The 17,001-nt window shown below is 32.2% G+C and overlaps 3 protein-coding genes and 1 long non-coding RNA gene across 8 annotated transcripts; 3 read left to right on the top strand and 1 right to left on the bottom strand.

Annotated features, from left to right (window-relative positions):
• The first annotated feature begins 222 nt into the window (after window positions 1-222).
• On the top strand, window positions 223-4,114 carry LOC107368401 (uncharacterized). The gene is made up of 4 exons (XM_015936222.3): window positions 223-2,848; window positions 2,909-3,083; window positions 3,166-3,275; window positions 3,333-4,114. The coding sequence occupies exons 1-4, from the start codon at window positions 577-579 to the stop codon at window positions 3,752-3,754; spliced, it is 2,979 nt and encodes a 992-aa protein (XP_015791708.1). The 5' UTR covers window positions 223-576; the 3' UTR covers window positions 3,755-4,114.
• A 2,763-nt stretch (window positions 4,115-6,877) lies between these two features.
• LOC107368367 (uncharacterized) lies at window positions 6,878-9,602 on the top strand. Of its 5 annotated transcripts, none has more exons than XM_015936182.3 (6): window positions 6,878-7,152; window positions 8,034-8,093; window positions 8,169-8,320; window positions 8,389-8,695; window positions 8,754-8,974; window positions 9,079-9,602. In XM_015936182.3, the coding sequence occupies exons 1-6, from the start codon at window positions 7,065-7,067 to the stop codon at window positions 9,475-9,477; spliced, it is 1,227 nt and encodes a 408-aa protein (XP_015791668.1). In that variant the 5' UTR covers window positions 6,878-7,064; the 3' UTR covers window positions 9,478-9,602. The 5 variants fall into 5 exon arrangements, with proteins under 5 accessions (XP_015791668.1, XP_015791667.1, XP_025017894.1 ...); XM_015936181.3 differs by having other exon boundaries at window positions 6,918-7,152; window positions 8,154-8,320; XM_025162126.2 differs by having other exon boundaries at window positions 6,918-7,152; window positions 8,154-8,320; window positions 8,754-8,888; window positions 9,079-9,220.
• LOC107368366 (neuroligin-3) lies at window positions 9,567-14,129 on the bottom strand. Its single transcript, XM_015936180.3, has 5 exons — window positions 13,445-14,129; window positions 12,990-13,351; window positions 11,177-11,286; window positions 10,296-10,840; window positions 9,567-10,228 (listed from the first exon to the last, which is right to left on the bottom strand). Exons 1-5 carry the CDS (start codon window positions 13,856-13,858, stop codon window positions 9,821-9,823), a joined length of 1,839 nt encoding a protein of 612 aa, XP_015791666.3. The 5' UTR covers window positions 13,859-14,129; the 3' UTR covers window positions 9,567-9,820.
• Window positions 14,130-14,153: 24 nt separating this feature from the next.
• Window positions 14,154-15,223, top strand: LOC149094362 (uncharacterized). The gene is made up of 2 exons (XR_016199318.1): window positions 14,154-14,391; window positions 14,464-15,223. It is a non-coding gene; the product is annotated as an uncharacterized LOC149094362 (long non-coding RNA).
• The last annotated feature ends 1,778 nt before the right edge of the window (window positions 15,224-17,001 follow it).

Below are 17,001 nucleotides of genomic sequence, written 5' to 3' on the forward strand. Positions count from 1 at the left end.
TTTACTCATACATTGCGATTGATTGTTAAATATCTAAATCAATTGTTCCTGGATTACATTGAACCACTTTACTTGATATCTCAGTGAATCAAGTCACTTCACTAGGAAATATGAAGCATAAATGGGTAAATGACAAAAGAAATACTGAAAGAGGAAAAAACAAGAAATGATTATAATTAGAATAGAAAACGTTTTAATCAATTCAGTTAATCAATCACATTGTTCATAACTGGTGTTCATTAAATTATCACTATTAGCAGTTAACACTAAAAACACGCCAAACTCTCCATGTTAAAAGGGAGATGAGTCGAGAAAACAAAAGAAAGCGTTGAAACAGTATCAACGAGAGTTACTTTTAACTGAGGTTTAGTAATCTTACTTGCTACTTGTGTTTAATTAAATGTAAAATTACCTCCCTTTGATCATAATCATTTAATGATTAACTTAAATGGGGCTATCATTAAATATCTGCTCCTCACCGTAATTATGGTCAAATAGGATAATTCAATTTATAAATTGGTTTATTCCACTCATTTTAAGACGAGCCAATATAGAAGCCAACTTTTACCAGCCAATATGATATCATCTGTTACGCTTTATTTACTTCTGTTCTTAACCTTTTCACAACTTAATCAAGCTGATGATGATTTATGTAAATTTAATGGGACTCAAGGAATTAAAGTAACATCTCCATTATTGAACAAACAATCTGGCTATTCAACAATCGTAGAGATTGTTTCACCCGATTCAAGTGTTATACAAATTAAAGACGAATACAATGGAGACACCAAAACCGGATCTATTGTGTTTGAAACTCGTGAACCAGTTAAATCTATTCATTATTATTGGACTAGCAAAGAGCTGTTTGTCATCAACAATGGGTCAACGATGTGTGAAACCTTACCATTGGATTCGGTTCATAAAAACGCAGTTATGTCTGAATGGATGACACCAGAAATGGATCAATATTTGGATCGTTTGGGTTCTGCTGTGGATAATGTTGATCAACTTGGGCCAACTTTAATGATGACTATTGTTTCTGCCCTTTCTATAAGCGCTTACTATCAAGGAAAAAAGACTCTTGATGATTTCAGTGTCAAGCACTGGTCTGCTTGTGCTTCTCCTGCTGATTCAGATTTAGCTATAGACTTTTATTTCTTAGCCAAGACAAACACACCTTATCGACTTGAAATTTATCACCAAAAAAATGCAAACTCAAAGACACTTTTAAATTTTCTCACATTCAATCAAATTCCGGCCAAACATGACCAGCACGTTACCTTTCCCCTTGGATTTGGATGTAAAAGACTGAACAAACCTAAAGTAGCCATTCCTTCATGGGCCTCAGGTGACACTTATTTTCTTGAAATGGAAGCAGCCCTTTCTTTCGTAAAGCCTGATAGATTCACCTTGTCTTCTGCTAAAGTCATCAAATACCAGAATGTTTACTCGTACGAGATAACTGAATCAAACAGCATAACACGTTCCATCAAGACACCAACATTAATCAATTTTTACCAAGTTGATCCAGTCACAGGAAAGTGCTCCATTGAATATCGACCGTTTTATGATTTCACTGCAAAACTCCTTACAACGCTTTGGCCAGTTTCAACACCATCAACCTACAACTTGCTTAGTCCATCTCTTTATAATCTTGATTATACCAATTATTTGGGACAAGTCGATACTGAATACGGGACAATGGACGTTTTTGAGGGTGTGATTTTCGCATTTTATTCGACTACTCAAAATGAACAAATTGATGCCTTGATACAGTATTACTTTCCTACTTTTAATGCGGTTGATAACCGCAACCAACCTCCTCATCACATAATCATCAAGCCATATAACTTAAATAACTATGGCTGGTTAACAGCGTCGATTCCGAATCAAATAGAGATCACTGTTGTCGATTACATGGAGAATGATATAAATTATAACGATTACTTCGATATTTCTGGTTGTTATGATGAACCTGGACAGTATACTTGGTTTCAGTTGGTTTTTCCAGATACTTCTCTTGATATTGCTCGCTATCAAGAAAAGGACTTGTCAATTTATAAATCATTTGAAGCAATGGTTTCCAATTTAATTCCTAAACTACGATTACCTGAAATCCGAGTCAACATCTTTGGTCCAAATATTTACGTTACTGGTAAATTACTTGAAGCCGAGACACACAATGTAATCTCAACTCAATCAACTGTCTTATCAAATCCAACTCGTATTGTTATCCGTGAATATCTTGAAGATTGCTCACAGCTTTGCTTGGATGCTGACCATTGCCCTGCTTTTGCCCATTGCAACAACTTGGAGTGTTACCTCTTTACCCCTAAAGATGAAGCATATGAGCAAGAAGCTTCAGACAATTGTACTTTATACTTTCCCCTTTATTCTGATTCATCATCTACAACTCCTTTGGTTGAATTGAATTTATTGAAAAGCACCAAAAACATTCTTCATCAATTGAAAGATAAAATGACTCGAGGTGAACTTGTGCTTCCCAATTTAAAGCTATCAGCTGCAGATTTATTCATTGTCAATGGTCCTGAAGAAATCGGTGGACTTGACGAGGAATACAAAGACCGTTCATCTCCATCGGCATATTCTGGCGATGATTTTGTCGTTATTCAACCTAATCGCCGATTTACCAGTGAACCAACAAGAACCCTTGGTGTTTCCTATCAATCATGTTTATCACTTTGCTCTAACAACGACGATTGTCTGACTATTTCATATTGTCCAGCTCCTTTGAGTGAATGTACAATGACAAACAAAACGGCTTCAGTTGTTGAACAATCATACCAAAGATTTTCATCTTACGTCGATGGATGTCACATATTATCAAGTAAGCTCATTTCACCGATGAATTCAGCATTTGATTGACTAACTCTTTCCATTTCCACAGAATCATTCATTTCGTTTTACCGTAAACTTCCTGGTCGTAGTCTGGTTATTGATGCTGTATCTCAAGTTAAAAATGTTAAAGATACCGAATGTGCTCAATTATGTACACAATCAACAGCTTTTGACTGCAAATCTTTTGATTATTGTCCTAAGATAAAAAATACTCAAGATTCAAAGTAAGTACCATAAAAATGTTTAGTTAATGATAAAGTAAATTATTTTAAATTGATTCATGAATTATTTTTTATGTACAATTAGAGAGGAATCTGCATGCTTCCTTCATACTCTTCATGTTGCCACTGACACTGCTCATGAGATTAAGCGTGATGTTTGGGACTTTAGCACTTCTGAATGTGACCATTATTCAAGTAAGTCGATTTGTAAATAAAATGAATAAAAGAAAATTAATTTTTTTCTATTTTTAGGAAAACTGTCTAAAGATTATCGACATTTAATTGGACAAAAGCTAAGCGAGGAATTACAGTTTATTGAAACTGTAGACGACGTTTCGCTTGAGCATTGTGCTTCTCGTTGTAGCTCTGGTAGTGTTAGATGTACCACTTTTGAATATTGTGAAGCACCCGATTCTGTATCAAACTCATTATCAACATGCAGATTGACTAAATCTAATCCTGTGAACAGTAATTATCTGGTTCAATCATCGTCTAAAACTAATTTATGCTCGGTTTATGTCAGTAAAAAAGCTCGTAAAGGTGGCAAAGGTGATCTTGATGATCAAGATGAAGGTGGTCTTGGAATGGCAATGGCAATGGGAGCAACCTTTTTCATCTCAGCCTTTGTTATTGGAATCATTGCATCTCATCTGTACATAAAAAAGTCATCCTAAATTGATCTACCATTAGATTTATTTATTAATTTTATAATAACTTATTACAATTGTTATCATAAATTTAAGCTGTCTTTGAATTGATTAATTTGCTATTATAAAAGGTTGTTATTGTTTCCTCTAGAGTCTGAAAGTTAGATTTGTTTTAATGATGATACAAAAGTTACATTTAAGTACTAACTTGTTATTAATCAAAATCAAATTAAAGGTCGCTTAATTAATCATGATGAACGCTGCTTCTCCCAGACTTTAACTTCTCAGTGCACTTTGTAATATTAAAAGGCTATCAAATACACTATTTGTACTACTCTTGTGAAGATCACTTAGAGTTAACATAAAAGTAAATAATTTTGCTTTAAATCGTGTTTTCATTCTTGCAGTTTAAATTAAGCTAATTTATGTTAATTGTGCCGATTTATCGTACTCTTAATTCAGTGAAAACCGAAAAAGCAAGGAAACTTCTGGTCAACAAAACCCAAAGTGATTAAGACTCTGACTGGCTCTGACTCTGGTAAAGATATCAGATCAAGTTATGGTTTAATATAGACATTCATAAATTAACTTAACCAAAATTTTGTGTAATTTTAACAGTTGTTTGTTTAAAATGTTAAACACATTCACTGAGTTACTAATCAACAAATACAATGCTATGTTAAAATGTAAAATTTTGGGTAAGTTAATTGTGAATGCCTACACAGCAAATTAAAGTGTCACATCATTCGCTTTTGTTCCTATCGGATAAAATCTAAAGGTATCTTTTTTCAAACTTTTTTACTGTCCAAGCAAATCCCGAATAAATTGTTGTAAATCACAATCGGCGATCTCAATAATTCATTTTCATGAATGGACATTGAATATGTCTTCAGGTTCTTTGTTTAAATACATTTACATTTGCTGTGTGATTTATCGGGCCTAAATATTTTTTCAAAAATTTTTTAGATTGCGTTTAGTTTTCCCTTCCAGAAGTCTCTCCTTTTGATAACACAGGTTTTAAACAGAAAAACATAATCGAGTTCACCTAATCTGTCTTTTAGTTAAAACAATTTGTCGATTTTGATAGCAATTGATTCTTTGAACTTTAATTTGTTAAAGTGAAAACTGTAGAACCTCGAGGAATTATTTGTCGTTGGAAAATGTTCAGCCTTTCAATTACAATCATTATTATTGAATTGATTTCCTCAGCTCTCGCTATAATTATGATTCCAATTGACTAATTGTCTCTATGTATGATTCGTAATTGATTTATGGATTGGATCTTCATTAAAAAATGATTCATTGATACACTTGCATAATAAATTGTGGCATAGATTTTGTTGTTACTTTCAAAACAATCACCAAACATTAATTTAATACAATATGTAATTGACTGATCTGACAGTGATTGAGCTTTACTCGGGCTTAACATTGAACAATTGAAATCAAAATAAAACGCCAAAAAATAATAGAGAATTGAGAAGACTATTTTAATCAAAATACTGGACATTTGATTTTCCTTTTAAACTGAATCTTATTCATAAACGATCTTAGGAATATAAGATGTAACTTGAAACTAATACACAAACAGTGAATCTAAATTTACTGCTATGTTTACAAATATTTATCATTAACTGATTCAACAATCAACCTTTAAGATTAATTACAGTCAAAACTACGAAATAATAATGATTTATAGTCAAATATCTATTCCGTGATTCTTGACACTCTATAAATAAGAGGAGTCAAAAACGCAGATCTCACCAAACTTTTACCATTTACAGTACTGATTCAATTTAGTTGATGTTTTCGTAACCAATCCAAAAATTCATCCAAACAATGAAAATATTTATTTTTAGTCTTTTGATATTCAGCTTTTCATATGTAAAGGCTGAGGACAACCAAGAAGCTTCTGCCGAAAGTAAAGACGAGCAACCTGAAGCCAGCAAGAGATGCCTACTTAGTGGAGGAGGGTTAGGTGCTCGTGGTATTGCTAGACCTGCTAGATTAGCCAGAGTGCCAACATTTAGGCAATCAAGCTTCAATGGTGGAGCAATTTCTGGACCCAATTTCGGTAGCAATTGCGGTAATAATTGTGGTATTAACTGTGGAAACAATTGTGGCAATAATTGTGGCGGAAATATTGGCATACCTTCACCTACATTTGGCTATTCTGGACCTGTTTACAACCAGCCAATCCAACAACAACCAGTTGGTCACTTTGGCGGATCCCATGGTTATAATCAAGCAATGGGTTATCATATGGCTGGAATGGCTGGACACGCTGGATATGCTGGAAACGGTGGATATGCTCCGATGCCTATGTATGGATAAATGTTGGTTGGAGTTAAAAAGGTTAGATATTAGATTACTGGACCACACCGAGATTAAATTATTAAAAATGGATTCATCGATACTAATTGTTGATCTATTCTGTATGTTAATAAAATCTTGAAAATAGTATCTTTTCAGACTCCCATTGATCACAGAAGTATGAAATAGAGTAAACTGAATAAATTTTCATTATTTTAGCTAATCTACTAATGAAAACGAATCGTGCACAACACAAACACAAGTGGCTACTCTCTGCAAAGTGAATTACTCTTTCCTTCTTTTGATTGGGAAAAGATTACGTTTTATACAATTTTTGGTTGACTCAAATATATTTAAATCAGATATTAATGGTGACTTATTATTACAGTAACATGCCAGATAATGGGATTAAATTTATCAATGACCTATTACAGGAGAAGTCAATTCAATTTGAATACTAAATTTTGTTTTGATTGCTACAATCATCAATTAACCAAGTTAAAGGATGAGAACTAAAAGAATAGAAGAAAATGCCTAGAAATAGATTTTGCTCAAACTGTTTTTTTCTGGTGTAAAAATAGCATGAGAAACACATCGAATTCCTCCTTTCTTTCGTAAAATATTGATAAAAACACACAGATTTCTCTTTGAATAACACCTGCGTTTCAACTTGATCTATCAAGGAAGATTGAAAATCATGAAATGTGCTGCCCGACAAATAGTGAAAATGAGCTATTTTCAGTTTGTCTGATTTTCTGCCAGTTTACTGTATTGCAATGAGCCAGTTTGATATATGAATAGCAGATCTAGGATTGGATCTCGTTTCTGACTATTTCTGATTATTCATGTGGTAATATTTAAACAAGTATTTATTACTATTAATGTGTTTTATAAATAATATAATTCGATTTTTTTATATTAACTTCTACTAAAGTTTATATTTTTGTTGTAATCAAATGTGTCTCTAGATTGGATCATTTGTATTTAAAAGTGGTTAGTCAGGCTTAACTATTGATCTTTTTCAATGATTATCAATGAACTTCCAGACGATTGTTTTTTCATCATTTTTGGTTTAATGAATGAACTGGATGATTTACTGAACTGCTCTAAAGGTAATTTTTTTAAACAAATCATATTCATTTTGTATAAGATAATAAAATGTCGACCATACAATAGAAAGTGAAGCTATTACTATTTACTCTCTGCAGCATAGCTAAAATTCATATAGAAAGTGAATCAATGTTTTATCAGATCTGAATGTATAGTACTAACGATGCGAAATGATTACTTTTGATGATGTGACATGATATGAGGCTGATAAGTTACGTATTTGAATCTGGTCCGTTTCAGCTACAATTACTTTTTAATCGATGCTCTCCTGTAGCCTGTTTGCCCCTCTATTCATGGGGTTTTTTTATTGTTTTGACCTTGAAATTCGTGGTTTCCGTTTTTAATTCACCTACAGTCACCATTGAGATAATGCACTCATTTTTTCAATGGTCCCTATTGAGAAGGAGTTATATCGTCTTTTGAATTTCGTCAAATTTTGATTCAATTTCTTTAATTATCAATTGACTTAATTCAATTTCCCTTTCGTGAAATTTTAATCCAAAAACTCGCAAAATCAGATATAAACAAAATTTAAGGTTAAATTTGATCTATTAAGGAAGATTGGAAATCATGAATTACGCTGCCCGAAGAATAGTGAAAATAAGCTATTCCCAGTGCGGTGCATGATCTCAATGGTGACTGTTGATATTAGTGTAACAAAACTGTAAATCTGGGGTAAACTGTAAAACCTTTCAAAAATAATGATTAACCTCAGTGCTACAGTATTTGAATGTTAATTATAATTTGTGATAAAATATTATCATTTGATTGTTAGAGCATATTTTTAAAAATTATTGTGTGTCGATAATGAAGGAAATTACGTAAGCAACGAAACAGAAACAAGTAACAGAAAATTTGTTAATCCATGTAAATTTCTTTACAGTATGCAGCAAATGGAGCCATCTGATTGCAGAGCGAACTAGAAATGTGAAATATTTGATTGGTAAGACTCAAATGATTAACAAAACTTATTGTTCTATAGCATTCGATTTCATCAATGAAGCAATTTACTTTGCAGGGCATTCAAGGTTGTTTGAAGGTGGTTATCGTTTCTGGTCGAAGGCGCAAATTTCTTCAAAATCGCAAATTTATCCGTTAGATTACGTTTATTATCGAACAATGGACCCAATTGATGGACCTTTTTTAAGCACATTGTTTCCGAATTTAATAGTTCGTTGAACGATTGAAATTTTAGTATTGGCTAAATAATCATTCTTTAATATATCCTTCTACTTTAGATTGCTGACTTATGTAAGGAATTTTATGCAAAAGTAGGAGCGCGCTTGTATATTTCGAATGCATATAAATCTTTAAAAGGAATTATTCTGCCATACCATGATTCTATTCTTAAATATTGTGATAAACTCGAAATGCTATCTATTCAATATGACCACCAATACATAGTACATATGCTTCTTTTTGGTGGCCTAATGCGTGAACATGACATCAAGCAGTTGCACCATTGGGATTACACTTTAGACGAGTTTGCGAAAATCTCAGTTCGTTTTCAAAATCTACAAAGACTTTCTATATCTAAATATGAGGGTAATTTTCAAAACTTTTGGAAATTTCGAATAATCGGCATTCATCTTTTATCTTGTAGGCGGGAAAGCAGATGGCTGCTACGATGGTTTCGAATTACCAAGACTTAAAATGCTTGAATTGAATATAGATTCCTATGAGGTTGAATTCATTTATTATGGTTTCCAGTTTATACTTTGCTGTCCAAACTTACAAAGTGCGTATATCTCTTTGTATTCTAATCGCTTTTTTGTTGTTGATTCATGCGAACACGAATCTTTGCAAGATTTAGTTTTAAGCTTTGTAAGTATTAATTTGATGAGAAATGTATTTGCTAATCAAACACAATAACAATGACAAAAGTGGCAATTTTTTTAAAATAAATATTATAATCTGTTTATGCACAGAACGTTGATGATGTCGACTGCAATGAATTGGAAAAGGCTTTGATAAAATATCCAAATCTTAAACATCTTGCACTGGACTGCCGCTATCTATTCAACCAAAACCTGAAAAATGAACATGTTGAGAATTTGGTCTGTATTTTACCGAATTTAGTGTTATTCGTAGTTCGTAATTGTGAGGGAGTCACTCAAGAGGCTGCGGATTATATTCAAGAATATAATAAATTACATGGAAGATCAATCAAGTTTTATTTTGATCAAAATTACCATGAAATTCAATCAGATTGGCCTCAGTTATCCACTAAATATGAACGAATTAGTCATGGTTTTGATTTCATGAAACACTGCTTTCTCAAAGAGAGTCACCAGCTGCCTATTTTCTTAGTCCCTAATGAGGACTAAATAACCAAATGCACACATCTATCTATTATTGATAATGATATTGTGTAAGTAACAATCCGGTCATTCAATTGAATATTTTATCGTTTTTGAAAATTTTAAAATTAATAAATTGGTTTTTTAATAGATTTGTGATGTATTATTGATTTAAATATGCAATGATACAAAAGTAGACTAGAAAGATTGATGTTTGTTCAAATAAATTGATTAAAGTATTTAAAATATACAATTTATATCAAAATAAGACATACTATACGATTGATTTTTGTCTTTAAATTAAGAATTTGTAATAGAAAAAAATTTAAACATTGAATTTGCTGTACAATGTTTGTTTGGTTGAAATCAGTTAATTATCTTCTAAAAGCTGCTGTGTTGTGGTTCCAAATTGCTCATCGTTACCAACAATGTTTACATTTTCGTGTTTATCTTGTCGTTCCTCAATCGCCTTGCAAACATGGTTATCCATATTAGTTTCATGACAATCGCAAACGTAATATGTCAAGTTGACCAAGGGACAGTTACATTGATCAGTTTCTCCTGGTCCAGTTGCATGTCCAACACAAGATTCAGAAGCATGTTGATAATGATAGTGGCCAGAACAGTCACCATTAAAGTTATCATTATTGGTTGAATCAACATTGTAATGGCAATGTTGGACACAGTTCTGTACTTGTTCATCAGTCACTTTTGTAAATTTAACTCTATTCGTTGGTTTATAGTGAATCCCTCTTGGATCGGTACAGTTTGCTCGATTCTAAAAGACGAAAAGGAAAATTGAATTAGATTTAGTTTAAGTTGAATTTATTTTTTAAAATACTTACTCGACATGCTAGTGAGTTTTGTCGACCTCGGTAGGTTCTGTCTCGATGAAGGAAAACTCCGGCAAATACCAATATATTGAGTATAAGCAGGGAACAGCCAACAGCAATAGTGACACTTAATGCTTTTGAATAAGGATTATCTTGTACTATCATTGAAAAAGTGCCATTCATTTGATCAGATTTATTTAAGGCACCTTTGGTTGAACCACCATTGGGTCCGACCAATGAATGAGATCCAGTTAAACTTGTATCAGATTGACTTTCATTGGACCCACCAATACCACCACTGCGCTTAAGTGAACTCTCTGTTTTACCATAAATCATGAGTTCGGTTCGGTTTGCAGGTAATTCAGGCACTCGATCAGTTGAACCACTGGATGTAGAAGGTCGAATCAATCCTTCATAAGTGTTTGGATTATCGTGATCTTCAAGCAAATGGTGATCACCAAAAGCCATTGTACCCGGTGAGTGAAGTTTTGGGATTAAATTGAGCCAATATGAAAGACGATGAGCATGATAATGGTCCTTCAGTTTAGGCTTAGTATCTATTAGGATAAGAGAAAGACAGAAAATTAATGTCAACGATAAAAAGTAAGGAAAGAAAATAGACTTGGGCAAAGATGATGATGGAATACTCAATGGAAATTGAACATTCCAAACATTTCTGTAGTTAACTTTCATCTAATAAACACAATTTGATGAAAAGAAAGGAGAAAGGGATGAAGAAAAATAGGAAGAGAATGACATTTAATATATTATAAGATGATAATATAAATGTTGGCAATAATAATATAAAAAAATGCTAACAGTAAAATGTATCGATTTGAAATGAAAATGTAATTTATTGTAAATTATTAATAAAAATAGAGAGAGATACTTACTTAATAAAAGATATTGTTGTTGAAGGTAATCATAAGAAGGCCAATAGTGAATTGATTCTGATCGAGATTCTGGTCCATTTGAGGTCGTAACATTCCTACCATTTGGATCACTGGTTTTTTATGTTTATTTTTGGGTTGGTCAATATTGTTGGTTGAAATCGGGCAAATCATAGTTATATGAAATAAAATGGGAATAATAAAAGGAAAGTTAACATTAATATGACAATAAAAGGTAAGAAGACAATGAATCAAAATAAAAATTAGTGTTGAAAATGGATATTTTGGTCCATCATTGAATGGGGAATCAATAGACAAAAACATGTTTTACTCTCAATTTTCAATCAGCTTTTCTCAAATGTATCTTTGATTATGGTTATTAAATTTTATGCTGCTTTTTGTTGGAATGAATTTAGTAGGAAGAAAAAGGATGGAAAAAAGTTGAATGTATTTCAAAGGAAATCTTAATAGACACTTTGATGGTTTAAAGAAACGATCAGTTGCAAGAGTATTGAACAATTTTTGATCTCACCATTAGTCCTGATAAATGGCATTTCAGTGTGATGAATGCCAGAAGAAAGCTGAACAAAATGAATAGCAAAAAAAAACGACTAAAGGAACCAAAAGTTTAGATGAAATTGAGATGAAGCCAAAAGTTAATAGAGTGGTTTAAATGCAAAAATAGCATCAGAATTGGACATTGAAACAGTTAACTATTGAATTTTGTGTCATCAAAAGTGGCAACATTTAGGAAGGTGTGAAAAGTAAGAAAAGGCCAAATTTGAATAACTGGGTTATAAATGGTCTAAAAAGGTTTGAAAATGGCAATGAAAGAAGCAATATTACAATTTTTCAAAGTTGCAATATTGTGGAACCAGATTTTGTGAATATTTATCAACTTTCCAACAATCATCTGTCAATTGCAATTGTTTGTCATTTCAATATGAATAATATGCATCAAATTTATGGATAAGACTATAAATTATTGTCTCATGTACAATTCAAACTGAAATACAATGGAGTTGATGAGAGTGAACAAAGTATTCCAAATGTTTAACGTGCAAACACACAATAATAATTTATAAATTTCAAGACACAACCAGTCAAGTTATCCTTTGGGATGTTCAATGGATCCTTTCAGCTGTTTTTTCCTCTTCCAACTCTTTGTATATTTTCATGTTGTTGTTGTTGATGATGATGATGGCGGTGGTGGTGTTGATAGTGATGGTGATAATGATGAGTAGACGCAAGATGGAAATAGGGAGGAAAACAGAAAAAAAGCTTCATGCAAAATGATGTTCATCCTTTTCATGATTGATGATGCTGTCTTGTTGACAGTAAAATGAATGTTGAATTTTTGCTAAAAAGCCTTTTTCTTTCAACTGCTGCTTCTTTTTTTTGTCAAATTTTTCTCAACGTTTTGTTGTGGTTCTTCAGGGAAACCATGACAAACTTAAAATTTTTGATATTTACTAGACTATCAGCTCAAGTGTTGACTTGACAAAATAGTTAACAAAACACTCAAACATGCAAACAGAAATCAAGAGATGAGAAGAAAAAAGTTGCTGATAATCACTGAGCTGCTGCTAAATTCATGGAGTCACAGTTAACAATCAGTATGCTTTGAATGATGAAGTAAAGGTTGGTTGGGTTGAACAGCTCGTTATTTTTCACCCAATTTGATACATTTGAGAAACCTTGATGATTATAAATTGATTAATGGTCCTAATATTGATGATATATTGTTCCTGGGAATGTACTTAACAGCTAAAATTTAGCGCATCTTAAACTTAAAAATGGCTGTTCAAACACTTACCCATCTCGAATAAAATTGGACCAATATTTCATCATTATTTCACAGAGTATAATATCAACTCGAGAGTGATTATTTACTGAGTGATACTCAGGTAAAAGATAAATTCCCAAAGAGTATGGTAAATCTTGTCCATGGACAGAAACTAGGCGACTGTGATTAGTTAACATTAAATTTGATGTATGACTGAAGTAGTACAGCTTGGTTGATTTAGTCAATTTTGAGTGGATAAGTGCTGTCTTTATGACGGGTCCAACGAACAAGGCATCACTTAATAATTCAGATAAAGATTCCAATGTCAGCTGGGTATTAGGATTGGATTGTGTCCAATCGGTGTATTCATTGCTAATGGTTAAATATATTTCCTAAATAAAAAGGAAATGGGAAAAAGCAGAAAATAAGAATTAGCAAGGGCTTAGGCTCAAGATAAATCTAAGTCTCAAGCTGATAGACTTTACCTGTAGATGATAGGAGTAAACATTACGAACCAAAGTTCGTATAATTTTATCACGACGCATTTCATTGAGGCCTTCATCAAAATCATAAGAACTAAACAGGTTGTAAGATTCAAGGCGGGTTACACCAATGATTAGATTGTATGAGGCAAATGTGGAAGTTGGATCGTTCATCATTGATAAAGGATCATTGGCAATCACAATACCATCAATCAATGGACCAAATCCGGTAAGAAATCGTGGGCTTGGTATTTGGACGGATAATAATTCGGCAATTGTTTTGTGTCGAAGGCAATCAACAACCTGTGAACTCTTGAAATCTTCTTGGTAACAACCAATTGCTTGAGCATATTCTCGGCCATATTTAATAGCATTACTAGCAAGAGCCCAAGGACATAAAGCTGATCCACTTTGCATAATTGCTCGATGAAATAAACCTGAAATAAGGAAGATAAATACATGGTTAAAATCAGAAAATACGAAAGAACGGAAAAATAGACAAAAATAGTTCAACAATCAGACTTATCACATCACATCATAACATTAAAAGCAAAGATTAAGGTAGACTACTCTACTCTTTGATTAAAAGCAACGGTTAAAGTGTTTTCTTTTAACAACAGTAGATGGCACAAACCGTAAAGAAAGACATTTTTATTTACAAATGTAAATCAATCAAATTAGAGTTTTTTTCTCGCTTTTTTTAATTTAATTGTGAATACACCATGCACCTAGTAATTTCATTAAATAGTCCAATTCTCATTAACATTCAACAAGCAGGTAAGTCTGGATAACACATTTGGATGGCGCTAAAATCATAATAAATATACATTCGCCTTGAAAGGCATGTTGATAAACACCGAGGAACCCAACGAACGATATTAACATTGACCTGTGTCATGTACTGTCCAGCTAAATATTACAGCAAATTTGGATCGCCGCTCCATTTTCAGGTAAAATTTTTAAAATTTAATTCTTAATGTTTACCAATTTTTAAATAGCTTTCTTAATCTATTCCAATTTAGACAAAAACTTTGGTCCATACTGCTGAGAGTCAACAAAAGGCCCAGAACCAGACATTAGATTACTCTTCCATATATTTTCAAGTACAAGCGATATTATGACACCTTTGTGTATATGATCTATTAGATCATCTGTGTATTAAGGAATAAATCAAAGAAATGGTTCAATCTAAAATTCGTGTAATATACAACACAGTCATAAAAAGTGAACCGAAGACAGTTACTTGAGATTTATTTTTCCAGTCAATTTTATCCTTTCTTTCCTATTCTTTTGAGACAAACTAAACCAGAGGCTATCCCAAAAACTGTAATTAAGCACTTATTCGTCTTAATTTTCTAGCTAATCTACTTCCAAGCTAATACTTTCTTATTGAATTCATCTGCCTCCAGAAAAATGACTTATTCATGCATTAATAATCGTAAATAACATAAGCTTATTGTGCTATACTTTTATAACAAAGTGTATTTGAGTAATTTAACTCTCGGAATCAGCAAATCTTCAATTTCTACATTTAAATCATCTATAACTTGAAAAGCCCCGGACGAGTTTCAATATCGCCATCAAATTAAAGTCATCTTTAATCAATTTTATTACCCATGATCAATCAACATTCCCATATTCAAATTTACTCATCAAAATCCCTAACCGTAAATTATTGATTAAGGTTATTTGAGTGAAAACAATACCAATAAGCATTTAAGCATTTTCATTCATCTTTAATGAAGCCAACTCTTTACAAGTAAACCTTTTACCTCGTTTTTAGCCATTTTTCAATTTTGTTGATTTATCTGTTCACTTTTCAACTTGAAATGTTCAAAAAATGTTCAAGACCCAAAGTGTTTTCCTGATAACAATGTTTACAATGGCTTACACATCCAAATGTCTCGACAATGTGACGAACCATTTCAGCCTTTTAATACTTCAATGGTTTTATCAATTGATTTTTCCATGCTTATCCAGATTTACATGAGAAATTTTTTTTTTTCCTTGAACCTTGTTTCTTATTTTTCAGATTATCTTTCAGTTTATCCTCAACATCGATCATCCATCATTCCCAGCTTTTATACACAAGTTGTTCAATCGTTAAGACAACATTTATCCCATTTGAAAAGGCAAAGCCAAGTTAACCAACAAACAGACAAATTGTAATATGAATATTAAAGTAGCATGAGAGTGGAAATGAATTTTTCAGAGTAAAACAAGAAAAGGCATTCAAGTTGAACTCAACTAGATTTGTGTTGAAAAATTAATTTTCATTGTTTCAAGTTTAACCCAAAGAAGAAGCAAAAAGACATGAAATTTTGAACCAACATGAACATTAATAAATTGTTATCAGACAAGAGTTTTGAGCAAATTTTTCACTCTCAATGATTATCCATCCAAAGATGGATTAACCAGCTTAACAATATTAATAATATAACATTACCAATATTGAGAAGTAGCAAAAAGGTAAAACCCAAATCTCAATTGTAATTAGGTGATTTACCTTGTTAACCAAGTGAACCAGTGAAAGGACAACAGTACTCAAAGTGGTAATGATAACTGTGGACAATTCAGTTAAACAGCTGAACAGATTAAATGGTCTGAAGACACACAATAATAAGAGGTAAGGACAGCATGTTAACTGTGGTAGAGATGGCTAATAGTTATTATAAATTGATTGTGACTTGGTTGGTTGGGTTTGGACTTGTAACAACAGAATCACAAAACTACTAAACTACAAAATGGTTAAGGATTAACTACTACTTAACTATTAAATCCTCTTAATTGGATGGCAAAGCTATTTTCATCTGATCAACTCATCCTCTTATTGAAACAACGTTATACAAAAAAGCAAAAGCCTTTTTCCCTGTGAATCAACCCAAAAATGTAAACCATTAACATTACCCAAACACAGCTAAATGAGGACAACACTTAACACAGGATTAAATGAAATGATTGTTGACATGCCTGTAATTATCATCAATGTCAACATCTACATCATGAAAGGTAACAATTTACAAATTGTAACCCTTGTAAAGGTGTTTTACTTGCAATATCAACAATTGTAAAACAGTTGTTGATATTGATTTCACTAAACCAGTTATTATGGTTAGATCAATATGTAAAAATGATTTTTACAGTTGTTTCTGTTTATGTTTTTGGCTTCTCATTAATCAATCTTGTTGACCTTTACTTAATTAGCTTGTTAATAATATTGATTAAGACGATTAGCTTTGAGTAAAAAGATGACAAGTTAATGTTAAACCACTTGCTGATTAACACAGGATTTAACAATTTTACCAAATGTCAACATTAAAATGTTGCTGTTGACACTTGTGATGTGAATACAATAATAATGGCAACAACGGTTATTATTAACTACAAGATTCAATTCATTTTGACATGATATCCATTGTCATGATACTTGAGAGGCTCAAAATGGCGATTAAAGTTGATCCTTATTAAGATTTGAAAATGAAATGTTGATCACTTTGTCTTATTGAGACGAGAAAAATTGAATAAAACAATTTGTTTGGATTCAAGTCAAGAATCACATT

This window comes from Tetranychus urticae, chromosome 1 (assembly GCF_039701765.1).
Source record: "Tetranychus urticae isolate SD_2017Ah chromosome 1, NJAU_TeUrti_SD_1.0, whole genome shotgun sequence".
Lineage (NCBI taxonomy): Eukaryota > Metazoa > Arthropoda > Arachnida > Trombidiformes > Tetranychidae > Tetranychus > Tetranychus urticae.